This window comes from Vigna unguiculata, chromosome 10, assembly GCF_004118075.2.
Source record: "Vigna unguiculata cultivar IT97K-499-35 chromosome 10, ASM411807v1, whole genome shotgun sequence".
NCBI lineage: Eukaryota > Viridiplantae > Streptophyta > Magnoliopsida > Fabales > Fabaceae > Vigna > Vigna unguiculata.
Genome location: NC_040288.1, coordinates 1,954,732 through 1,982,687, shown reverse-complemented (window position 1 = coordinate 1,982,687; position 27,956 = coordinate 1,954,732). Strand labels below are relative to the sequence as shown.

At 31.6% G+C, this 27,956-nt stretch overlaps 1 protein-coding gene and 1 pseudogene across 1 annotated transcript; both read left to right on the top strand.

The window, feature by feature from the left end:
- The first annotated feature begins 1,022 nt into the window (after nt 1-1,022).
- Nucleotides 1,023-12,897, top strand: LOC114167201 (annotated as a pseudogene).
- A 9,063-nt stretch (nt 12,898-21,960) lies between these two features.
- On the top strand, nt 21,961-27,062 carry LOC114167518 (transcription factor bHLH18-like). The gene is made up of 4 exons (XM_028052619.1): nt 21,961-22,062; nt 22,203-22,781; nt 25,344-25,712; nt 26,824-27,062. The coding sequence occupies exons 1-4, from the start codon at nt 22,027-22,029 to the stop codon at nt 26,896-26,898; spliced, it is 1,059 nt and encodes a 352-aa protein (XP_027908420.1). The 5' UTR covers nt 21,961-22,026; the 3' UTR covers nt 26,899-27,062.
- The last annotated feature ends 894 nt before the right edge of the window (nt 27,063-27,956 follow it).

Sequence of the window (27,956 nt, the reverse complement as noted above, 5' to 3'; positions counted from 1 at the left end):
TACGGCAAACCAGCTCCATCTATCCCTCATTACTTATTGGGTTCATCCTCTGTGGAAGCCGTGGACACATTATTAGCGTCACGCCAAACGCTCTTAGCACAATTGCAGCGAAAACTCCTCAAAGCTCAGGCCACTATGAAGCATTATGCTGACACTAAGCGTCGTGATATATCTTATGATGTGGGTGATTTAGTTTATGTCCGTCTTAGGCCATACCGACAACAGTCTCTCTCTGGTTCCACTTATAACAAACTTTCCAAGAGGTTTTATGGACCCTACAAAATTCTTGCCCGAATCGGTACTGTTGCTTATCAATTGGATTTACCACCTAAATCCACAATCCACCCTGTCTTTCACTGTTCATTGCTGAAACGTCATCATGGCCCTATCTTGGACCCCACTCCAATTCCTTCGGAGGCTTTCAACCATCAGCCAATAATTCGTCCCCTCGCAATTCTGGCTACTCGCATGGATAATTCAACAGATCCCCCGACCAAAATGGTCCTTGTTCAATGGTTCGGACTATCACCAGACGATACTAGTTGGGAAGAATGGGCACAACTCAGGTCTGATTATCACCTTGAGGACAAGGTGATTTTTCCAGAGGTGGACATTGTTAGCAATCAGACCACAACCCATGCAAGGCCCAAAAGGATTACTACCACACCAGCCTATCTGAAAGACTACATCCCATAAAAATTCACTACGTCAGCTTGCTTCTAGAAGTGCTCTGTCACAACATTTCTTTGCATAGAATAATTTAGTTATTATTTTCTGTTTGGTAGATTCCTTTTCCTACAAATGAGGAGGACCCTCTGATTGTAACTAATTTTAGTTTTATATGGTTATATATAGCCTTTGGAAGGAATGAAGAAAAGGCAGGCTGAAAATCAAATATCTGTTTCTCTCTCCTATCTTTTCTCAGGGGCTACTTTAGCCATCAATTAAGGACTAAAATACCTAACAGAAAGCTTCTTCCTTTTCATTCTCATCACAAGCTACAAACAAAACCAAAGATCTCCATGGACAAAACAATACACATTGCAGTTATTCCTGGTCTAGGTTTCTCCCATTTAGCTCCCATTCTCAATTTCTCCAAACTACTTGTTCAGCTTCATCCCCATTTTCATGTCACCTTCATCGTTCCCTCACTTGGCTCTCTCCCAAATGCCTCAAAGGCCATTCTTCAAACTCTTCCTCCAAACATCAACCCCATTTTTCTTCCACCAGTTAACCACAACGACCAGCCACAAGGGACTCCACTAGAACCCCAAATTCATCTCGCAATCACTCGCTCCATGCAATCCATTCGTCACACTCTAAAGTCCATAACTTCCAACACATTGATTCTTTCGCCGCTGAAGCAATAGGTTTCGCTCGGGAGTTCAACATGTTGTGCTACATTTACTTCCCTTGCTCAGTCACCACACTCTCCACCTACCTCTACATGGTAAAGTTGGACGAGGAAACATCATGTGAGTACAAAGATCTGCCACAGCCTGTCCAAGTACCAGGTTGTGTTCCATTTCATGGTCGGGATCTATGTTCCGTAGCACAAGATCGGAGTGCTCTCCCATACAAACTCTTTCTACAACGTGTTAAATGTATCCCTCTTGTTGATGGAGTCCTTGTTAATAGCTTCCTGGAAATGGAAACAGGTCCAATCAGAGCATTCGAAGATGAGGAAAGGGGTTACCCTCCTTTGTATCCTGTTGGACCAATTGTTCAAACTGGGACAGCCACACACTACAAGAAAATAAGGGATTAGCGTCGGCCAAAAACGGACACTAAGGAGCTAAAGCCGACACAAATTCAAATGTATTGTCGGTTCAGTGTCGGATAGAGAACCACGAAAAAACCACCGAAGCTAATTCAAGATGTGTCGGCCAACGGACACTAATTTGAGTCTGCAATAGCGTCGTCCAGCTGACATAAATGAATAGCATTAGCGTGGGTTAGCCAACGCAAAACAATAAAAAAATATAATAAAACATTAATAATAGCGTGGGTTAGAGAACGTTAAGAGCAAATATTATTTTAAAATATTCGGACGAAGTGTGGGCTGACCGACGCAAAATATAAAAGATATTCTAAGGGAGTGTGGGCTAGCCGACACTAAACACATATGGTTGGCACGTGATCGATGTCTATTCTTCATACCATTATTCATCCAAAACATATTCTATCTTTTAAATGCTCCTGTTTCATCTTATACAAACACTTATACTTTATATTCAAATTCATATATCTACAAATCTAAACTACCCAAAGGATCATTATATAAGATTCACAACAAAACTGCAATGGCAACCATTTTCTAAAACTTTGATTCATGCTTTCCCATTCAATTTCCTCCCAGAAAAGATAGAGGATTATGGGTTGTACATTATTAACAAATAAGACATGCATGCCTATATATTCTATGAATGAAAGATTTTAAGTACCAAAATCTATGCATGGCTTAATAATGAAACTCAAGATTTCGGAAAAATACAACCGTGTGTGGTTCTGACATTTTAGAATCACATTTTGAAGGCTAGGAAGGTTATAAAGTTTTGGTGTGTGGTATTTCTTATCCTTCACCTTTTTAGGGGAAACCAATATACTAGAGGCCTATTCTTGGAGTCCTAAAAGAGTCTAAGTCCTAACTGCAGTGTTTTGTTTTCAATTTTATTCACAACTTGTTAACATTTTTTTTGTTCACTCAGAGTATCAGATCAAATAAGATTAGATTTGATTAATCAAAACTAATGATTTTTTAATAATGTTTGTTAACAAAACACCTGCCTTCACTTAACCATACAATTTGAAATTCTTGATGCCAAGAGAAATCAAGAAATCCAACAATAAACCCAGCCCTTAAAAGCATGCCACCATTCCCACATACATTTACATCAATCAATAATCAATAAACCTATGCAAATATATATCAGGGGTTAGGAAGTTACCAAGTTATTTCACAGACCACTGTAATGATGCCAAAAGGGACCAACTTCCTCACCCTTGTGGTCTACACCAAAAACACCACTCCAACATTGCAGGACCACCATTCCAACACTGCAGAAACCTATGCCAAGAGAAATCAAGTAATTTAACAACTGAAATTAGTTTCAGATTAAATCCCAAACACAACATACGGTTCTTCAACATAACATACAACAACAAAAAAACCAACCCTTAAAATGCAACCATTCACATATGCATAAACATCAATCAATAAACCCACATATCATCAATAAACCTATGCAAATATATTAGGAGTTTGTGGAGTTACCAAGTTGTTTCATAGACCACTAGAATGCCAGAAAAAGGGACCAACTTCTTCACTCTTGTTGTTTACACCACAACCACCGCTCCAACATTGCAGTGCCACCGCTCCAACACTATAACGACCTTGTTTTTTCAGTTGGTCTCCCACCACCACGCCTTCACTTGGGAAGATCAAAACATCTGCAAAACAGGGCATTCAATGGGGGCTTAATCAGTTGGAAAAACCAATTTCTTCAATTGATAAACCTAATCAAATATGAGTTATTGAAACTCACTAGCTCATTTCACTATGAACGTGAGAAAACTTCGAAGCCACCAACACTCTTTCGGTGTCCACCAGCCACCACCTCCAACATCGAAGCCACGAACACGAACCCACCACGTCTTCAGGGCGAAAACTCGATAGCTCCATCGCGTCTTCAGCGCCGAACCCACCACATCTTCAAAAACAACGCCTTCACTTTGACTTTGATATCTCAAGCTCCACGTCTTTAGGGCAAAAGTGAGTATTTGGGCTGAGAGCAAATTGAAGAAGAAAGGCAACTCTATCGGTTTGCGAATTGGTCAATGATACTTTGTGGAGAGGGATTAGATGGCAACAAATGAAAATTGAGAGAGAGGAAGAGTTAAGCGCGAGAGATGAACTTGAAAATGAAAATGAAGAGGGAAGTTGAAAATGAAATTGGGAAAGTGAAATTGTCAGCTACTTCTTTCTCTTGGCGTCGGCCATCCGACACATACGATATAAAATAATAGCTTTTAGAATTAGGGCAATCCATCTCACAATGAAATAAATATTTTTTTCTTTTTTAATATTATATTGTGTCGGCTAACCGACCTCTATATTTATAAAATTAATACTATTTTTTGTTCTGTCTCACATTACTTTAATTTTTTATTTATTTCTCTTCATATTGCGTCGGTTAGCGGACAAACAAAATTTTGTTATATTTTTTTAGGATAATGATATTCCAACAAAAATTTTTGACAAGGTTTTGACATAGCTTACGTGGCAGCAGTTTTTTTAATTTTTAATAACTGAAAATCTTTGTTCGCACGTGCAGCTGAGAGGGAAAGAAAAATGAGATTAAATGTCCTTTAGAGAGAGAAAGAGAAGAGAAAAAAGGGGAGAGGTTCGTTCCACAGTGAGAAGTGAAGAGAGAGAAGGTGGAAATACCAACTTGCGACCGGAGTTAGAAAGTGAAGAGATAAAAGGGGGAAAGTGAGGCCTGGGTGGTTTCGAACTCAGAAAGTCAAGACAGAGAAGGGGGAAAGTGAGATTCCGACAACCATTTGGGTTGGTGGTGGTGGTGGGTCGTTATCTGGCAATGCGAGAGTGAGAAGAAGTGGTCGACGATAAGGAATTCGTCAGCCCAAGCGTACAATCGACCCTTTGGCGGAGCCCATTTAATTTGTTTAAGCCAAAGGTAACGTTTTTCGGTCGTATTACGCAGAGGATGTGTATGTGGTTGTTTGGTGTTCTTTTCAAAGATAAACTTCATTCAAAAGCGGGGAGTTATGCATACGTAAGTGGGGAGTAGAGTTTAACTTTTGCAACACTGCTACAATATGGAAGAAAAACTATTCTTAAGTAGCCTCTTCGAACCGTTGACCATGTAGTTGATAGATCACGACGTCTAATTGCCCAATTTAAATTGAATGATCGGAATTAGGTGGATTTAATATGGCCACACAACTGCATAAACAGCTGAGGCCGATGTGGGGAGTAAGGAAGGAGTACGTGGGGAGTTGAAGCAAAGTTTTCTCAACAAAGGTGCAGGACATAGAAAAAAACCTAAGTAAAATGTCGTCAAGCCTTATTCCTATTTCATTCGTAAACAAATAAATTCCTTGGCGTGACTCAAGCGTTAGTCATTTTCAAATAATTTAATTTAATGTGACTGGACCCTCACAGAACCCCAAACATATACTGCATTCAAAAGCGGGGAGTTATGCGTACGTAAGTGGGGAGTAGAGTTTAACTTTTGCAACACTGCTACAATATGGAAGAAAAACTATTCTTAAGTAGCCTCTTCGAACCGTTGACCATGTAGTTGATAAATCACGACGTCTAATTGCCCAATTTAAATTGAATGATCGGAATTAGGTGGATTTAATATGGCCAAACAACTGCATAAACAACTGAGGCCGATGTGGGGAGTAAGGAAGTAGTACGTGGGGAGTTGAAGCAAAGTTTTCTCAACAAAGGTGCAGGACATAGAAAAAAACCTAAGTAAAATGTCGTCAAGCCTTATTCCTATTTCATTCGTTTACAAATAAATTCCTTGGCGTGACTCAAGCGTTAGCCATTTTCAAATAATTTTATTTAAATACCTCATTCATATTTCATGCTTTAAGAAAATAAATATTTGTCATCATCGAACTAAAAAGGGGAGTTACTCACCCGTATGTAGGGAGTACAGTTCGACTATTTCAATAGTGCTTCCACGTTGAATCAAAATTATTCTTTAATCGCCTGAGTCGACCAATGGCCATCATGTAAGTGAACAATGAAGTCAATCACCAAGTCCAGTACAGTAATTAACATTGCATTCGTTTAATTTTGTGCATTGTCAACTACATAAACCGCTAAAAAACATTTCACGCATATATGGGCACTTATGCATACATATGTGGGGAGTAATGGCAAACCTTTTTAACAAAACTGCAGAAAACGTTAACACAATTACTAAAATGTGTAAACACATGATTTGTGTTTCATTTTTCCCAACAAATTTTCCCGTGTATTATCCATTCCAAATGAAGTAATTTGTTTGGATGTAGACTTAGTACATGCAACATTCAAACCTCTGATGGTAAGTGGGGAGTTAGGTGTAACTACTTGTGGAGTGAAGTTGAAATTAATCAGTATTGTACAATGAATTAAAAGTTGTTAAATACGTCTACAATATTGAATTCTGTCACACATATGCTGCATACATTAACTGGGGACTAAATCAGTACTATGTGGGGGACTAGTGCTACCTTTTCCTATTTGCACTGCAATAACTAAAAAACATTTCAACCTGCTGTTGTAACCTGACATACAATTGCCAAAGGGTCGATTGTACGCTTGGGCTGACGAATTCCTTGTCGTCGACCACTTCTTCTCACTCTCGCATTGCCTGATAACGACCCACCACCACCACCAACCCAAATGGTTGCCGGAATCTCACTTTCCCCCTTCTCTGTCTTGACTTTCTCAGTTCGAAACCACCCAGGCCTCACTTTCCCCCTTTTATCTCTTCACTTTCTAACTTCGGCCGCCCCACCCAGGCCTCACTTTCCCCCTTTTATCTCTTCACTTTCTAACTCCGGCCGCAAGTTGGTATTTCCACCTTCTCTCTCTTCACTTCTCATTGCGGAACGAACCTCCTCCCTTTTTTCTCTTCTCTTTCTCTCTCTAAAGGACATTTAATCTCATTTTTCTTTCCCTCTCAACTGCACGTGCGAACAAAGATTTTCAGTTATTAAAAATTAAAAAAACTGCTGCCACGTAAGCTGTGTCAAAACCTTGTCAAAAAATTTTGTTAGAATATCATTATCCATTTTTTTAATATCTGTACCTTCCCCAGTACCACGCTAATATTAGACTAATTTAATTCTTTTATTATTATTTTAAAAATCAAATAGAAGCGTCATTTAGCCGACACTTATGCAAGATAAAATAGTGTCCCATCACCCTTGCTAAGAAAATGATATCATTTTTTATTTAATTTTTTGTTCATGTTGATCAATTAGCGTCCCTAAGCGGATGCTAATGTAAAAATTTTGCGTGAACTAACCAACGCTAAGCCTGATATCTTATTTTGTCTATTTTGTGTCCGTTCTGGGTCATTTTTATGGACTCTAATAGCTTCCAAAAATAAGCCGACGGTAATATTTGGACTCTAACTCAATATATTCTGGTAGTGACAGCTGCTTCGACAACTGGGTTGGAGTGTCTGACATGGTTGGACAAACAACAAGATGGTTCGGTTCTGTATGTTTGTTTTGGGAGTGGTGGAACACTGTCGCAAGAGCAAATGAAAGAGCTGGCATATGGTTTGGAGTTGAGTAAGCACAAGTTCTTATGGGCTGTGAGAGCACCGAATGATGTCGTAAATGCTGGTTATCTTGTTGGAGAAAGAGATGCAGAGCCATTGGAGTTCTTGCCAAGTGGGTTCTTGGAGAGGACAAAAGAACAAGGTATGGTTGTTCCTTCATGGGTACCCCAGAGTGAAATCCTAGGGCATGGTTCAGTTGGTGGGTTTTTGAGTCACTGTGGGTGGAATTCAACGCTGGAGAGTGTGGTGCATGGTGTGCCACTCATCACGTGGCCACTGTTTGCAGAGCAGAGAATGAATGCGGTTTTGATGAGTGAGGGTTTGAAAGTGGGAGTGAGGCGAAGAGTGAGTGAAAATGGGTTGGTGGAAAGGGTGGAAGTTGTTGAGATGATAAAGTGTTTGATGGAAGAAGAAGAAGGAAGAGAAATGAGGAAGAGAATGAAGGAGTTGAAAGAAGATGCTGCTAATGCTATCAAAGAAGATGGATCTTCTACCAAAACCCTTTCTCAGTTAGCATTCATGTGAAAAAGTTTGGCCTGCGAAAACAGGTTTTGCTGAATGCTTTTGGATCTTTGCTTTGTTACTTCTTATGTTTAGTTTTGCTTTGTAATGAATGACACCGATAGTTTTGCTTTGATGATTCATATTTCATATTCATGAATTCTTTCTCCATTATTAATTATCTTGGTATGATGAAATATAAAATATCAATTAATCTTAAGAAAATTATGAGTTCGTTTGCTAATTGATATATATTTTTTTTAATATAATAATCGATCAAGTTTATAATTCATTATATAATCAGTTATCCTATTAAAATATGATATTCATAAAATTCACAATTAATTAATTATCTAAAGCAATTTAAAGAACTGCATTTTTTTTCAAATTAATAATCGGTTGTGATTAATGATAATCTGTTATAATTATTAAAAATAGTTTCTATAATTATTAAAAATAATTTCTAAATTACCATAAAAATATTAATAATTGATTATATTTAAACATAATTTTTAATATCAATAAGCAATTTCAAACTGCTTTAAAAAACCTTTCGAGTTTTTTAAGAACACTTTTCAATAATTTTATACAGAACTTACTGATTTTCTAAAAAAAAAAATTCTTAGAGTACATTACACATTATATTTTCTTTTCTTGTTGACAAAAAGAAGTGTTCAATATTCATCAAAAATACAATCATGTTATATTTTTTTTTTTCAATTGTAAATTTGTTTTATTCTTATTAATATTTCACTTTTTCTTCTGTATGTTGTATTGATAACTTTGCATGTGCTTGAGTCGTAGGTACACAAAGGAAGAATTTTCATTATTTTGTAAATATTCAAATAGTATTTTAAGGAATGATTTGTATTTTTTGTTATAGTTACGGAAGAGTTCGCTACAAAAAATATTAATTTTAACGATTTATCAACATAAGTTATGATAATCTCTAGTAAGAAATACGTGTACTTTCTCAAACCCCTATATGTGTCAATGTTTTTCTGTAATAAATTGCAATAAATTTTCACATATTCTAATTTTCCACTTCAGTTCCACTTTCTCTCTTTTCTTATTTTTTGTACATTCATTATCGTTGTACTCGAATACCTTAGAATTATTCTAACTCTCTTTGAATCTTCATCTCTCAGTCCCAAGAAAAATTTTGGATGCTTAATTTCCCTTTTCATATAGTGGGGCTTCCAATTGGAAATTGTTTTCCTTTTTTCCTCTTTGGTTTCTCAGTATTTCTTTTCACTTTTCCAATTTCTCACGCTCTAGATCACTTTTTTGCCTAACTTTTAGTGGGTTGTTTGTATTTCTAAAAATATTTGTTCTCCTATATGGTGCGTTTTTCTTTCGATCAAACTTCTTACTGCTTTCAGAAGATCCACTAGAATGGGTTTACTCTACTACCAAACCTCAACTCAACAACACTAATCAAGGGTCATGAACATTTAGATCCACCCATTTTTGATACTATAATGAAATCAATTTCCTAGCAAATATACTAGGTAATTATATAGTACAAGTGTTGTATCTAAATGGATTTGAAAGAATACACAATGTTTAGAACGTCTTTGATATGAATAAAACAATGTTTGAGTTGTATAAAAATGTATTGTAACAGATTTTAAATAAAATATTTGATTTCAATATGATAAAGATGTGTTGAGATTACATTTCACCACTTATCTCTCTCTTGTACTAATTCAGTTTTGATTCCTCTACATGTAATTATTCATATCCTGAGAGTGCTCTTAAGTGTAATTCCAGATTGATTCCTAGCATCTAGAGCCTAAGATCATCAAACTCCAGTATGATTTTTTAGTGATTGTTTGAACGAATCACTTACTTTAAGTTCAGGACTCTATAAGCAATTAAAGCCTTAGATATATTCCTAGAATCTAAAAGTAGGAAGAAAATTAGTTGGACCACAACTTAACCAATGCCCACTCTATCCCAAGCCAGTGAAATAAGATTGGTGATCAATTCATCCAACAACATGTACAAACTAATTCATAAACATGTAAATAAAAGCATACTTAGATAAATAAAATAATACGAGTACAAGAGAGTTCAAAGGGTTACATTAAACCTCAATATAAGAGAGATTAGCTCCTCATGGTGGTTGTAAAGAATACATATAACTTGGGTAGTCATAGCTCTCTTACGCTCTCAAAAAGATATACGATAAATATATAGAAGGATCTTTACAAAGTTCATGGATTAACCTAATTCTCTCTCTAAGATTTCATCTAAAAAGCTATACCAAAAGGCTCTCTCAAAATAGAGTTGCAACTTTATTTTTATAAACTGTCCAGGGTGGTGCTCAGTTACACTTTTGTGGCTCAATAACATATGTTTTCCTTCCATATGTGAGTCTGCTTTGCAGCCCAACCATGCTCATGATGCTCAACTCCTGAAGTAACTTCTCTGGAAAGGAGTATCCATGACTCAACTGCAAGTTTGGTGTTTGAAGTTTTCTACTCATGAAGATTTGCTTTATGTGGCTCAATGCCATTTTTACCACTTAATCACGTCAATTCAGTTTAGCCCAATTTTACAATATTTTTAGTCTAAATCTAACTCTATTGATTTTGAAAAAGAAATGAAAAATGTAATATAACTAGAAAGAGACCTTGCTTAATTGTCTTTTAATTGGAGATTATTTCATATATTAATTCTTTGATAACTAAAACCTTAGTAGTTAATGTTAGAGACCAATTTACTTTTTAAGTCACAATTCAATTATAATTTTTTATTTATAATAGAGACTACTTTAGATACAAATATTTTTTAATATATAAATTTGTATCTAAATTAATTATTTTAGCGACTAATTATTTTTAGACTCTAAATTTAATTATTATTTAATGACCTTTTGTAATGTATTTTTATAAATTCAAATAAATTAAATTTTCAACAATACTATAAAGTAAATGACTTCAATAAAATTTTATCTAGCCAAGTAACTATAGTATTACTTTATTAATATAAAATTTTCTATACTATAAAATTTTCGACACAAGTAAGAATGAATTCAATACTATAAAGTACCTATAAAGTAATATTTAGCCAAGTAATATTGTGTCGAAAATTTTTTGTGTGCAATAAGGACAATGATAGGAGCATAGCATATCATATATAAAAATGGATCTATCAAATAAGATAGACCCGACATGTCGGGTTATTTGGGACGTGCATGATGTAAAAAAACAAAAAGGAAACAACAATGATGATATAAACTTCTTGGTAGTAACCATTGTCGTATATGAGGTTTTCTATATTCTCCATGTGACACCAAAAACAAAAGGAAACAAACTAATAAGTAAAAACCACTCAATTCTATAGCTGTAAAACAGATATTAATTTATTTATCATGTTGTTTGGTTGTAAAAAAAAAAAAAAAAACAAGGTGATGCAATTTTTTTTCTTAATCGTATATATCTTCAATTCTTGGTATAATCTTCTGATCTGCGTGCATGGCAAAAGCAACGCACATAGCAGTGATTCCCAGTGCAGGGTTCAGCCATTTCGTCCCCATTATCAACTTCTCAAAGCTTCTGGTGAACCTTCACCCTCACATTCACCTCACATGCATCATTCCAATACTAGGCTCTCTCCCAGATGCTGCAAAACCCATTCTCCAAACCCTTCCACCAAGAATCTCCACCATTTTTCTTCCGCCGGTGAGCCTCCGTCACCTTCCTCAGGGGGTTCCGGTGGTGCTGCAGATCCAGCACGCCATGACTCTCTCCATGCCCTCCATCCACCACACGCTCAGCTCCATCACCTCCAACACCCCCCACGTGGCCATGGTGGTTGACACCTTCGCACATGAGGCGCTTCATTTTGCTCAAGAGTTCAACATGTTGTCCTACGTTTACTTCCCCTCCGCCGCAACCACTCTCTGCACGCACTTCTACTTGCCCACGCTCGACAGAGAAACGTTCTGCGAGTACAGAGATCTGCCTCACCCCATCACAGTACCAGGGTGCGTGCCCTTTCATGGCAGGGATCTCTATGCTCAAGCACAGGATCGAAAGAGTGAGTTCTACAAAATGTCTCTTAAACGCTACGAATCCTACCGTTTTGTTGATGGAATCTTCATCAACAGCTTCCTGGAATTGGAGACAGGTAAATGCAAATTTATTCTCTTCTGATTCAATTTACTAAAAGGGTCAATTGCAAACTATTTCTGATTTTTTTTTCTGGAAACAGGTCCAATCAGAGCATTCAAAGATGAGGAAAGGGGTTACCCTCCTCTGTATCCTGTTGGACCAATTGTTCAAACTGGGACAGCTACAGCTGATTCGACAACTGGGTTGGAGTGTCTGACATGGTTGGACAAACAACAAGATGGTTCGGTTCTGTATGTTTGTTTTGGGAGTGGTGGAACACTGTCGCAAGAGCAAATGAATGAGCTGGCACATGGTTTGGAGTTGAGCAAGCACAAGTTTTTGTGGGTTGTGAGAGCACCAAGTCATGAGGCCAATGCTGGTTATCTTGGTGGAGAAAAAGATGCGGACCCATTGGAGTTCTTGCCAAGTGGGTTCTTGGAGAGGACCAAAGAACAAGGTATGGTTGTTCCTTCATGGGCACCCCAGATTGAGATCCTAGGGCATGGTTCAGTTGGTGGGTTTTTGAGTCACTGTGGGTGGAATTCGACGCTGGAGAGTGTGGTGCATGGTGTGCCACTCATCACGTGGCCACTGTTTGCAGAGCAGAGAATGAATGCGGTTGTGATGAGTGAGGGTTTGAAAGTGGGAGTGAGGGCAAGAGTGAGTGAAGATGGGTTGGTGGAAAGGGTGGAAATTGTTGAGATGATAAAGTGTTTGATGGAAGAAGAAGAAGGAAGAGAAATGAGGAAGAGAGTGAAGGAGTTGAAAGAAGCTGCCACAAATGCTCTCAAACCAGATGGGGCTGCTACCACGATCCTTTCTCAGGTGGCACACAAGTGGAAAGTTTTGGCAGAGCAAAAGATAAGTTTCGATTAAATGGTTTGGTATGTTCTTTATTAAATAAATTTGTAGTATAGGAAAGACATGCTGAAATTTTCTTCCTTATTCCATGAAGAAAAAAAAAAAATATATATATATATATATATATATATATATATATATATATATATATATATATATATATATATATATATAACTTTTTGGATTAGCTAGTTGAGTAGTCATCCGAATATAGGAGGGAAAAGGAAAAGATTTTGGATTATCTTATCTAGTAAAAAGTGACGGTTAACTTACATATCCGTTCATGGAAAATAGGGTTTTTTGCAATGTGGAGTGTTATTTGATTTTCACAATAGAGGTGAAACAGAGAGTATTCAATATTGAGAGAGGAGAAAATATCTTTAATCCATATTAATTCTTGAGTTGTTTTAGTCATTGATCGATACTCAACTTCAGTTAAAAAGGCAGAAACTGTTTGTTATTTATGAGTTTTCCAAGAAATTGGAGTATTACCAAGCTTAATGACAACTTTAACAAAATCTAGACTATGAAATACATATCAAAAGACCACAATTCAAAAAATAGAAAAGCACTAACAAGAAATAAGAACCAAATAAACATAAAAAATGTAAAAAGTAACTTTGGAATTTTTTTTAGCATAAGATCGTCACAAACTCCTATTACAATATGGCACTTTGCCACATCAGCTGCAACTAGCATACAAGTTTCAAACTTTCGTCCACAAAATCCATACCAAGCACAAACCAAATCTTTCCGGAACGAAATACAGCAAACCCTAAGTTTAAAATAAAAACATAAAATACATGATGATTTAATAAGTAAAACTATACCAAGTTGACCCGATAGTGACATTACAAATAGAAAATAAAAAATAAAAAACCAACCATATAACCTTTGATACTTACCTTCACACACCCAGAAGAAACTCAACCCATTCAAAAACTAAGAATGGCAAGATGGGTACCTAGCAAAACAAAGAAGAAACTCAATCCAAAAACTAAAAATACATAGAATCTAAATGAAGAGTTAAGCCAAAAACTAAGAATGGCAAGGATGGGTATATTTTGGAACAAAGCAGAAGAAGAAGAATTAATTTGGATGTTATTATTACACACATAAAAAAAAAAAAAAAAAAACTTCTTTACGAACGGAAAAGACAAAAACTAAATCAAGACGAAAACCAAATCAAGAAAACCTAATTTGATTAAGAAGATGTAGAGGAAGAACCTTTGATGATGAAGAATAATAAGGCCTTCGATGAAGAAATCATTGTCCGATCAAAGGTTGAACCTTCCAACACTAGTACAAAATTTGCTTTTTATACCTATATATTATATCAGTTTAAATCTTATCAGATATGGAAAAAGAACTTCTTTTTCTATATTTGAATACTAATAAATAAATAAATAAATAATTTTTTTTAGGTGGGTTGGTGAGCCAACCCACTTAACCCACCAACCCGTAGTGGGTTGAGCCGGGTTACAAAATTTCTAGCTCACCATAAAGTGAGCTGGATTGGGTTCACTCATTTTCAACCCGGCTCGTGGTGAGCCAACCCGTGTGAGTCGGGTTGACTCACTTTGACATGTCTAAAAAGAAGTAAGTGCAATCTTATAAATGATATAAGTTCTTTTATACATGTTGAATCTATAAGGGGAATAGATAGTGATCTACTAGCATTTTTTTGACATTGGAGAAGAATTATTATACATGTTAGAAGCTAGAACAAGCATAAACAGTAGTAACATTTTTGGACTGTTCTACATTATAACAGTATAGAATATTTTCTCTGACACTTTGCGCTTCCGACTCACGTTTCGCACTTCACACTCCTTTTGCTCCTCCAAACTTGGTGCTCTCCTTCTTTTGTTCCTTCTCCATTTACTCGCCACATTGGGATCTCATCTAATTCGTCTGTTGTCGTTGAAGTCTTATCGCGTTCGTCGTTTGCTATGACAAGATCGAACCTTCTATATTGTCTGTATCTATATCGATGCTAGAACTGGTATAAAAAATCTTTTTTAACCGGTATAAAAAGCCTATTTTACATTAGTGCAACCTTCAATCGTCAAAATCATCTTCGATTGCCCTCTGCTTTCCATGTTCGACGATGCTTTCATGTTAGCCTTCAACCTTTCAACATAGGGTGCATAAGAAAATGGAAAGGAAAACAAGATTAAAAACCCTAGGGCAAGGGTGGCAAGAAAGAAGATAGTGAGATTGAATAAATGAAAAGAATAAGATTGAAAGAGGGGAATATGTTGATAATGGGAAAAAGATCATAAAACAAACCAGTAGAGAAAATGGAAAAGATGAATACAAGAAGGAGAAAGGTTGAAGGATGGTTCCCTGTCATCCAATACGTAAATCAAAATTGAAATTAAAGGGTTGGAAAAGCGGGAAAGCACACAAATAACGGGAAAAACCCATTGGCTTTATTCTGGAAAAAAAATTACAAACCAAAACAAAGGGTTCAGTGCGTAATTTCCCAAACACCAACTTTAGGAGACCAAAAAGATAAAAAAACAAACAAACAAAAGGACACATGTAAGCATTTCAGACATGGATGTTTGGGTAATATCCCTAGTAGTTTGTTTTCTTAGTTTTTAAGTAGATATGTATTTTTTTTTGTTAGATATGTCTTTAGTCCCTTAACTTTCACTAAAAATTTGAATTAGTCCTTCTTCGAAACTTTGACCCAATTTAGTTTTTCAACTTTAGAAATGCATGAAGTCCTTTGAATTACGAATTTAGTCATTTTAACCAAATTTTGTTAAGTTTATTTAAAGTTTCAAACATGTTTCTCAGCTACATTGAAGTGGAAATGTGTCAAACGGTATAAACAACTCAAATGCTATCATGAAATGCAATTGAAACGTCAAATAAACTTCACAAAATTTGGTTAAAATGACTAAATTCACACATTTTTGAAATTGGAGGACTAAATTGCACAAATTTTTTGAAGAGAGACTAATTCTAATTTTTATTGAAAGTTAAAGATCAAATCATATTTAACTTTTTTTTCAAATCTAAAGTTGTTATTGTTAAATAACATCATCTTGTAAAATTGAAACTTAGACATAATATTATGATATTTTTGGTGTATTTTAAATATAAAAACTTATATTTTTTTAATCTTTAGTATTAGTAATTATATTTATCTAATATTATTTTCTATAATATCTTATTATCGTTATTATTTTCAATTCATTTGCCTATTTAATCATTAAATCTCACTACTAAAAAAACTTCTGCCAATTTTGTTTTGAATTTTTTTTGTAGGAAATACTTATAAATTTTGTTATGAAAAACAATTTGTAGGAAATTGCTATCAATTTTTTTGTAAAATATTTTGTATAAAACACTTTTTGCAACAAGTTTTGTAGGAAATACTTGCGAATTTTATAATTTTGTAGAAAATAATTACTCACGAAGGAATTACTTGCAAATTAAAATTCTTAGAAAAATTAACAGGAAAAAGTCTTTTCTTGCAATTTTTTTAACAAATTTGCAAGAAAATTTCCATGTAATATATGAGAATTTTAAGTAGTGTCTTGAATGACGGTCTTTAACAAATATAATGATTTCAAAATTTAGGATTTTATAATAAGAATTCGCAAGAAAATTCCTATGTAATAAGAGAATTTTTAGTAGTATTTTGAATGATGGTCTACTTAACAAATATAATGTTTTCAAGACTTAGGTTTTTATATCTTCTTGGTAACATGAACAAAAACAAAATATTGAAAATGTTATTAATTATTTTCTTCAAAATTAAAAATAGAAATACACTAAATTATAGAAACTAGAATTATATTTTAATTTTAATAAAGTATTACGATATAATCACCTAAGGGCCTAAACATGATTAATTATGTTTAAATTTTGTATTGATATTCTTGATTTTTATTATAATGAAGATAAGAAAACTTTTCTTTTTCACTAAGGATATTTTCTTAATTTTATCTCATTAATTACTTTAAATATTTGCATGTTGGTCTACTTTTTTTCTTTTTTTAGTGTCACTTGGTACTTTTATCGCCAAGTTATTTTTTAATTAGAAGATAACATTTATTATTCATATCATTCGTTATTCTTAATTTAACTATAGATATTATATTTACTTATTTTTACAAAACTAGACAAAATTAACAACATTTTTAATAAAATTTAAAAAATTATTATAACAATAAGAAGAAGAAAAAAACTATCAAACTTATATAATAAAATAAGTAATCAAAATAATAATTAAAAATATTAATGATAACATAAATATTTAATTTTTTGTATACTTTTACTTATATCATTTATTTCAAAATATTTTTACTTCTCACTTTTTTTTCACACTTTCAGTGTCTATTTTCTAATCCAAATAAAACATTATTTTGTTTATATAATGATAATATGGTATGGTTGCCTATATATAACACTTATGATTCATATTTTTTGCTGATGACATCATTTTTAGTATTTGTATTTTTATCCTGAAAATCATATTAACTACTTGCTAAACTCAAAATTAGTTCAGTATTTGATTTATTTAAACCATGCAAAGTTATTTTTTTAAAAATAATAAAATGTTATTTTAATATTTTTTTCTTAAAAATGAAAAGTATTAATCTTTTTTCCATTCTTAAAAAAATGTGAGTTGTCTTGAATGGAGAAGTCTTGGTAGAAAGGCCACACACATCTGACATTGAAAGCAACAAATGACTCCAAAAAGCTAACAGGCCCAAATCATAAACCATTCAAAATAGAAATACAACCAATCACTTTATAACCATGTTATGTCTTCTATTTATCTGCTAGGAAAGACCAACATAATTTTGTTTTAATGAACGAAATATGTGCTCACTTAGTTTAATCGTTACGTCTATCCATTAAATTTTAATTTGCTAATATTAACTGCAAACTAAAATTTAGAGTTAAATATATTTTTAGTCCCTTAATTTTCAGTAAAATTTAGAATTAGTTTTCTTTTAAAACTTTGGTCTAATTTAATCCTCGAACTTCAAAGATACGTAAATTTAGTTTTTCTTTAACTAAAATTTGTTAAGTTGATTTCACGTTTCAAACGCGTTTCATGATAATATTAAATTGTTTATCTTATTTGACACATTTTCACTACAATATTAAGTGAGAAATGTGTTTGAAACGTCAAATAAACTTAACAAAATATGGTTAAAAGGATTAAATCCACTACTTTCTAAAGATGGAGGACTAAATTGGTTTAAAGTTTTGAAAAAGGGACTAATTCCAATTTTCACCAAAAGTTAAAGGAAAAAAAATTTAGACCTAAAATTTATTGTACCTTCATTCTAGTCTAAAATTGTATATTTTATAAAATTATTAAACTATATTATAATTGTAAATTGTACTTTATTAGATATGGGTAAGATATTATTAAACATTGTTAGTTATAATATTATGTTTTAGTTTTAAATGAAATAGGCTTAGGCTCATTTTTTTGCATTTTTTTAATTTATAAATATATATATATATATATATATATATATATATATATGCTCAACACAATTTTTTTCTATTTTATTATAAAATGGTATATCTAGAGTAAGGGTTACTTTTTTCCTTTTCGATGAACCTACTATTCGTTAGTGTTAATTATTTTTTTCTGGAAATTGTTATTTCTGGCATATAATTAATTGTAGTCATCCCTACCCAAGGTTTGGCCAGAGTTAATCCCAACTAAAGGTTTGCTCGAGTATTCCTTCAAGGAGGGTCATCATGACTCATACCTGAACAAGGGTCAGGCTAAGCCGACCTTGACTAAACGTCGATTGAGTTGACACTGGTCAAAATTCAATCGAGTTGGTCCCGTATGAGGGTTGACCTGAGACGGCATTAACTGAAGGTTGACTGAGTCAGTCCCTGTCGAAATTTGGTTGAGTCAGCCCAGCCTGAAATATGGCCTAGGCAACCCAACCCGAAATTCAATTGAGTCGGATTGGGTTCAAATTCGGTTGAGTCAATCCCAACCACAATGTGGCCCAACCAGCCTCGACTGAATGTCGGGTGAGTCAGTCTTGGTTGATATATATGGAAACATTTATTCAATATGTATTGTTACACCTAGGGATGACAAGAATATCTGTGTCCGTCAGTATCCACAGATAAAATCTATGACGGATAGTTGGTACCCGCGGGTATTTATTACCCACGGGTAGTGTGTAACGGATATTTTAATATTCGCTTATAAGCGGATCGGGTGCAGGTATCATACTATCCATACTTGCATGTACCCGTTACCTGTAAAAAAATAAAATTTGTTTTATTAAGTTAAATTTAATTAAAATTAAAATTAAAATTTAATTTAATTTAATTTGTATTTATATTTTATTTTACATTTTCTTGTAATTTTATTTAATTTTAATTTTAAATATTTATAAAATATATATTTTTTAAAATATTTGCAGTTATCCACGAGTATCCACGGATTTTAAAATACCCGCGTATTTTTAAAATGGATACCCGCGCAGGTAGTAGGGTGGGTAGCGAGTGAATTTTTTTGTTGCGGGTCGAGTTGTGAATAGGCACTATCCATACCCAATTGACCTGTTGCCATCCCTAGTTCCACCCATCTAATCATTATATGGATAGACTGATCTTAATGTGCATTAAGACTCGTTTAATCAAATAATTAATAAAGTCATCTAATGTATTAATAGACTATCTAATATGTGTATGAATAGACTCGTCTAATCAATGTATGAGCAAAAATTGTGACTAAATTGGGAAAATAAAAATACAAGAACTAAATTGAGAATGAGAAAATGACACATAGCATACCAGTGACATGTGACACTGTCACTGTCACATCACACTGTCACTGTCACGTGGCACGATGTTAGCTTGCTGCATGACAATTTTTTATTTTTTTAATCAGAAAATAAATAAATAAATAAAAAAATAAAATAAAAAATAAAATAAAATAAAATAAATTTTAAAAATTTTAAAAAGATCAAAATATTCAGAACCTGACACATGACATCTCCTTAATGCTATTACTACACCATTAATGAAAAAAACTTTATTGCATCAAATTTTTCAAAATAGGAACCAAATTGAGATAAATGAAAATAGAGACCAAATAAATATTTTTTCTATGAAAATGGAGACCAAAGACATAATTTAACCTAAATAAAATTATGCAAAATAAAAAATAATGGAACATGCATTTGTATATTTTTATTAACAAAAAAAAAGTATAAGACGATTTAATAAACTAATATGAACACACTTAGATAGTTAATAGGTATAAAATCTTCAATTTGGTTTTGTGGAAATATAAAACACTCTCAATTTAATCATTAAAAAAGCACAAAAATATGATTTCGTATACATATATATAATATAAACTAACTTATAAATTAAATATTTTTTATTTTTTTGTCTACCTATAGCATATATATTTTCTTAACATTTTTATAATTTTATTGTTTTTCAAATGCTTTGTTTTCTTATCTTAAATTCATTTAATGTTTCGAGTGTAACATTTTTTTAGACATCATTTTGAGTTGATTATAGTTACATTGAACTATAGTTACATTAATTGAACTCTACACTTCTATGGTCTCATTTTGAATATATAATTTGCTAATTTGAACTCTTGTGCTATTTTTTATGATTTTTAGAAATTGATGTAGGTTTATTGAGAAATTGCAAAGAATAACATGTGGATTAGTTTCTTTTCTTATATTAGCTGACAGAGACTTCATTAGAGTTCAAATTACGTTCAATTAGCTTCATTCATTCAGAGGTTGTATGAAGCTTTTCGTGTACTAAAAATAGAACGTTTTTGCATTATGAAAAGATTATTTCTCAAATTCAAGACCAATTTAAAATTAAAATATTTTCGATGTAATTTAATTTTTAAAATCGTGGTTCATCAGTTTTCATTTTCTGAAGTTTCTTTATTACTCTTTACTATTACTAAAAATAGAAAATTCATGTAATTTAAAATTTCACAATTTATAGAAAATTTATATTCTTTGTCCTTTACAATTTTTTCTTCTTTGATCTTTTTTCGTTATCAACTTATTTATTCACTTTTCAATAACAAGTAATAACAATGAATTGGATCAGATAGGAGAAAGAAGACAAATTAATAATACCAAGAAAACTATCGTACAGTGATCAATTTTATGATAAAAAATTATATTCAGAGATCGATTTAAAAATCAATTTTTAATTATAAACTAATTTAGACATCAATTCTTTTGGTACTTGGTAACTAATGTTATAGTTACCAATTTTAGAAACCAATTCATGATAAAAATTATTTTAGTTATCAATTTAGAGATCAATTATAATTTTTTGAAACTATTTTAGTTATCAATATATTTTAGTTTATATATTGATATCTAAATTAATCACGGTAAAAACTAATATTTTTTATCATTAATAAATTATTTTCTTGAAGTGTAGGATTCAAAACAAAAGAACAAAAGTAATATCCAAATTGTCTATATCTTGATAACATTAGAAGATAATACATATAAACCAAAATAAAAATGGTTAAATATGTTTTTGGTCCCTTAACTTTCAGTAAATTTTGGAATTAGACACATTTTTGCTTTAATGTTAAGTCAAATACTATTATGAAACACGCTTGAAATGTCAAATAAACTTAACAAGATTTGATTTAAAAGACTAAATTCACGTATTTCGAAAGATAAAAGACTAAATTAGTCCAAAGTTTCGAAATAGACTAATTTCAAAATTCACCGAAAGGTAAGAGACCAAAAACATATTTAACCCAAATAAAAATTATTTTAAACACTCAATAAGCAAATTATTTTAGTAAATATCTGATATAACATTTAAATTTATAAATTTTTAATAATAAAATAGCTTTTGATCTTGTATCATTTTAAAGTGTTTGAGAGAAAAAAAAAGAATCTAATTCGTGAATCCTCAGAAAGCTGATCTTAAGAGTCTTCACAGCTTATGATTGCATCATGCAGAATGAAGTGAGCCCAATATCTAAATAATTGATTTCCTTAATTTGAAAGAAGACAATGTTGATTTTGGCAACAAGGGTTTGCATCCCCATGACAACATTTTCAACAGATCATCACACTTCATCCAACGGTGGAAATTGTCGTCGCATGAATAACGAGTTCGTCTCTTTTTCCTTGTCTCCATGTTCTTCCGTGTGTACCTTAAAAGACTGAAACCTTGGACTCAGTTCTTCCACTTTTCTTTCAATGGAAGACGCGTGGGAAACTTGGATTTCTTCTTTGGTACTAATCACCCACTTTTTTTTCTTCTTCTTCTTCTATCAGTACAGTGATCAATGATCATCATCACCACATCTTAATCTCAACTTTTTCTGTTATCTTTATCTTCTTTTGACTCTTCTGTTTGGTGTTTTCTGTCATAGGAAATGGCTGAAGAAGACAAATCCACTGCTCAAGATAACGTCCTCTCTGGGATTTTCCTTGAACCACTAGATTTCTCATTTCACAACTCTTCTACCACCACCATGCTCTCATACGATGATAACAACGATGATAACAGTAACAGTAACAATGTTTTTTCCATGGGAAGTAGTTGCTATGGAGATGCAAGCTTTGATGAGAGGCATGGGAAAATGCTCAAGAGTAATAGCTCAAGCTCCATCATTTCTCATGATGTTGCAAACAACAATGCTTCTTCTTCTTCAGCAGCACCATCCTCATCCACCTTCATCTTGTCCTTTGAAAACTCAACCATGGAACCTTCTCATCATTATTATAATAGACCTAATGATCATGGTGGTTGCCCTAGTTATGCCCTATGTTCTTCACTTTTGAGCTCAGAGAATGACCATGTCTTGAGCACCCCAAAGCCCAAACAAGGTGCCAAGAAGTATAGAAGCTCATCTGAGATTCAAGATCACATCATGGCTGAGAGAAAAAGAAGACAGGAACTCACTGAAAGGTTCATAGCACTTTCTGCCACCATACCTGGATTGAAGAAGGTTAGTTTTCTACTCCATTCAATCATCTTGTTCATAAATTTTCTTCTTTGTTTTTCTACAAGTTTTCTCACATTTCAAGGTTTCCATATGTTTTAAGAATCCAATTACACATCTAAATCTCACATCAGATAGAAATGATAAAAGAATTAAACAATACATAACGATAAAATTCATAAATTTATTCTCTTTAAAGTTTGTAGTTGAATGTAATGGTATGCATTTTGGACTCCTATGTTATTGATATTATATTTCTTTGAATATAGACTCATCACAATCATATATATTATTGATAATGGATCTTTTCGATGAATTCTCTTCGAATATAGACCCATTGCAATATAAAAATGTATTTAGTATATCCATAAAATTAATTTTCAAGAACAAAATTTCTAGATTAATTGCATGTAGTGTTACTTGATCTGAACATGTTGTATTAAGAGGAAGACAATGGTGAGACAGCAAAAGAAAAAAACAGATTCTTTGTCTGATTATTACTGAAATTTATTCCCTTTGAGAAGGACTGCTACATATTATTACAGGAGTACACACAGAATATTTTGATTTCATGTGCCAGAACATAATATTATATAATAATAAGTTTTATAATATATGTTAAAAAGAGTATTGATGACATTTTTGTAAAGAAGGTTTGTAGTGTTGATAAAAGACAATGAACTATGAATGATAAAAGTGCATGTGTGCAGAGGACCCATGTTCCATGGTTCCATAGCATAGTTTTGGACTTTCAAAACAAAAGTGCATTGCATAGTATGGTAGAAAGAGAAGTGGTAAAGAAAAAAAAGCTTTGTTTGCAGTGAAAGCAGGACCAGTGTTGCAGAAAAACAAAGCTGTTTTGCTTAGTTTTACAGCACTTTTCGGACCACAATAACTTCATGCACTTTTTCACCTTTTTCAACAAAGAAAATGATATTTTCGCAACTTTATTTCGATAACTTTCTTAAGATCTGCCATTTTTTTAAGTGATTTTTAATTTGTCTATTTTTTTATTTTTCTGTATTCCAATACTACTTAAAAATTATCACTTCATGTTGTAAGAAAACATTATCATAATTTAGTTGTCAAAATATATCTTTGTACTTTCACCAAAGTTTGTGCGCTGTTCATTTGTTTTTTATTCCTTAATTCTAAGAATTGAATCTCTCGTATTTCATCATTAATTGTGGATTAAGTTTCTCAAATATGTATTTTACTGTTTCAAGTTTCAGTTGTATTGATTAAATCTCCTAATTATCATTCTTATATGCTGTCAAAAGTGTGTTACTATTATTTGAATTTGGTCTTTGACATATATAAAATTATATAACTAAAATGTTTTAAAAATTAATTAAGGTCAATAAAAATTAATTAATATAGTCAAATCCTACTAATATCTTGCAACATTACAATATCTAGAGAGCAACAAATACAATTAATTACATGCAGCTTTTAGATTCTTCTGACTATTGTCTAGATCTAAAGTAAAAATATTATTTTAGATACATCATATAGTTATGCTTTGTCTTGTTTAGGGTTTAGTAGAGGGTGAGCATGGAAGAGGAGCATGAATTTAATTGATGTTATTTGATAAAAAAGAAAAATAGAAAAGAAAAGTGATTGAGAATATATAATTAGTATATCAATTTCTAGGTTAAATATGTTTTGATTTTTAAATTATTATAAAATATTATTTTATCTTAAATTAAATTATAAATTATTTTGATCATCAACGTTATGAAAATTGTGTAAAATGTATTTTAATATTATACAAAACTCTTAAATAATGATCCATTTTAGTATAAAAATATGTTTAAACATCGATCTAACGACCTTTTTTTTTTCAATTAGAGATCAATTCTTTTGATAATCAAAACATCGGTAATGGATGTTAATTATTAATTTAGAGACTAATTCATAATATAAACTATTTTAGTTAAGATCAGTTATAATTTTCTTTTAAAACTATTTTAGTTATTAATAAATTTTAATTTATAAATTAGTTACTATAGTAATTAATTATTTTTTATCATTAAAATTTAAAATTATTTAAAAAATTTCTATAATATAACAAATGACATATGAAGTATTTTTTATTAATAAAGGAAGTTCGATCACAAATTACTATATACCATAGTTTCATAGGAAGAGTTACACAGACTGCATCTAGATAACTTAGGAATCAATTATTAATATATATATATATATATATATATATATATATATATATATATATAATATTTTACACAACTTTCATTCAAAGATAAAATAGTTTATAATTAATTTAGTTTACGAACAAAATAAAAAAATTTATAATAATTTAACGATGAAAAATACATTTAATGTGTTTTGTCTTTTTTTTTGGCAATAAAGTAATGTCTTATTTTTCTAATTTTGATTTGATCAATGTTTTGTTCAGTCTATCTTTTTTATACATATATAATTTCTTGCATCTTATAAATACAGAAGAAAAAAAATGATGTTTAAACTATTGTATGTGATGAAATGTCTTTGCTAATTATAAACACAGTTTACATAACTTTGCTTGTAAACATGAATAATGTATAGACAGACAAGGCCTATGTACTAAGGGAAGCAATGATATACATGAAACAACTTAAAGAGAGAGTGGTTGAGCTAGAAAACCAGAACAAGAGGAAGAGAACAGATTCAAGAATATTGATAAAGAAATATTATTCCCAAGTGTGCTCAAGAGAAGAACAAGAACAAACCAAGTCTCATAGATCAACTCCTCCACTTCCTCAAGTTGAAGCAAGAGTGTTGGAAAAAGAGGTTCTCATTGGAATCCACTGCCACAAACAAAAGGACATTGTGCTCAAAATCATGGCTTTGCTCCAAAATCATCATCTTTCTCTTGCTAGCAGCAGTGTGTTGCCCTTTGGAACTTCCACTCTTAAAGTCACAATCGTTGCTCAGGTAATCACAAATTTCATATACTACCGTTAGGAATTTAAGTATGAGTTGAATATAAATAATCAAGTTAAGTGATATAAGAAAAACAAGGGTCATGAACCTTAAACCTTAGAGATTTTATATGTTGAATATGATGTTAGGTTTCTAATATGGATAACTCATATTTTAAAGGTAGTTAATCATCCTAGTATATCCCAATAAAAAATTGAACAATATTGAAAATACCTGTGAAAAAAGTTGTATCAAGTATGAGTTGAAAGTGTCATGTCAAATAAAAATGATAAAGTTGAGTATTAAATCTTTTATATAGACAAGTAATACTTTAAAAGTAGACAATCTCCACAGTCTATCAGCGTAAATAAATTCGAAGAATTACGACACACTTTAAACTATTATAATGAATTTATTAAAACAACTCATAAAATAAAATCAATAGTATATGTTAGAAGGGAGTTTTTAGATCTAACTCAACCCCACAAAATCGACTTGCAAGGTAAGGATTGCACTCACTTATATATTGTGAATTGACCTTATCTCTAGTCTATGTGAGACTTCCAACAGTATATAAATTTTTTGGTCATAATTTCTTAAGGTCAATCTTCAATAAGTTTAACTTGAAGAAACATCTTATGTGGTTAAATTCCTTTAGATAAGAGGATAGTAAGTCATTGTCGATTTCAGGTCGTCAAAGCAAATAAAGTATATATAAAAAAAAAAGCCTCAAGTACTGATATATTTCTATTGAATTAATTGTAAAATTATAGTTAAATTAATAAAAATTAATTAAATTATTATAATTGATTATTAATTTTTACAATAAATTATTTTATTAGAAAAAAACATCTGTTTTTAAATTTATTTTAGACCTTTCAAAATTATGATATATTTTAACATAAATAATTTTATCAGGGCTTCAAAATTCTTGAATCGTTGTTATGTTATTGATTAACATTCTTATTTCAGAGTATATTTAGAGAAAAAAAAAACTTATATATTGAGGATGAATTACTGTGAAGAAAAGTTTAAGAAAATCATTGGTGTATGAGAATATCTATTGTCCATGCACAGATAATAATTTTGCTTTCTGAGTTAATTTTCTTTAACTTTGTTGCAGATGGACGAAAAATACTGCATGACAGTGAATAATCTTGTAAAAAGCCTGAGACAAGCTCTTTTAAAAATCACATGACATTAATGTTCCTAAGAGTGTCAAATATATTAAAGTATTTATGAGTGTGAGGTTTGCAGAAATTTTAGTTTTGGCTTCTTAAATTTCAATAAGAGAAAATTATGAGAATTTATGCTTGATGATGATGATGTATTGAGGTATATGCAGAGGTATTATTAAGTAAAATGAACATTGTTTCAACTTTAATTATCTTAACATAACATTTTTAGGATTAATTAATGATATTTTGCATTTTAAAATTTGGAAATCGATATCTATAACAATATATAAAGAGATTCCGTTGTCCACATTTCAAAATACCAATTTTACCCTTTAAAATATAATTATTTATAAATTTTTTTAAAATTAACCGTTATTTTTACAATTTTTTTTCTATTTATCAATACTTATTCTCTCATCTTTTATTATATATTTTACTTTATTTTTAATAAATATAATTTTATTTTATATATTAATTTAATAATATTATATTATCATCATCTATTAATATAATATCACGTATATTTAAAAAATGCGTACACACAGGCGTTGTCGCGCCTATGTGCATGCTAGTTGTTTTTGCATGCTAGTTGTTTTTTAAAGACATTTCAAAAAGATAAAGAAAGAAAAATATGTTTAAATTATTTTTTAATTTTACTTATATATTAAGTTAGATTTATTGAAGGTATTGAAATAATATTCTTTATATGAATTTAGATTGAAAGGTAAAAAATGATAAGAGAACTACGAATATACAGAAATGACATACTCTAATAAAAACAAGAGCAACACGGAAAATCTAAATTTATATTATGTTTACTTTTAATACTAATATTTGATCTTTTATAATTTTACATGACAATAGGTTTTAAAATTAAGAGAGGGTTATTTTTTATTATTTTATAATGAAATTGTTAATGAATTCGTAACGTGTGCAACACAAAATAATAATAGACGGTATTTTTACATTATGTTATGTGATTTATCTCAATGAATTAAAATTTAATATTTATATTTAACTTTTGTAAAATATATGTATTATTATAGGTTTAATGTAAAATTTAAATGAAGCTAATGTT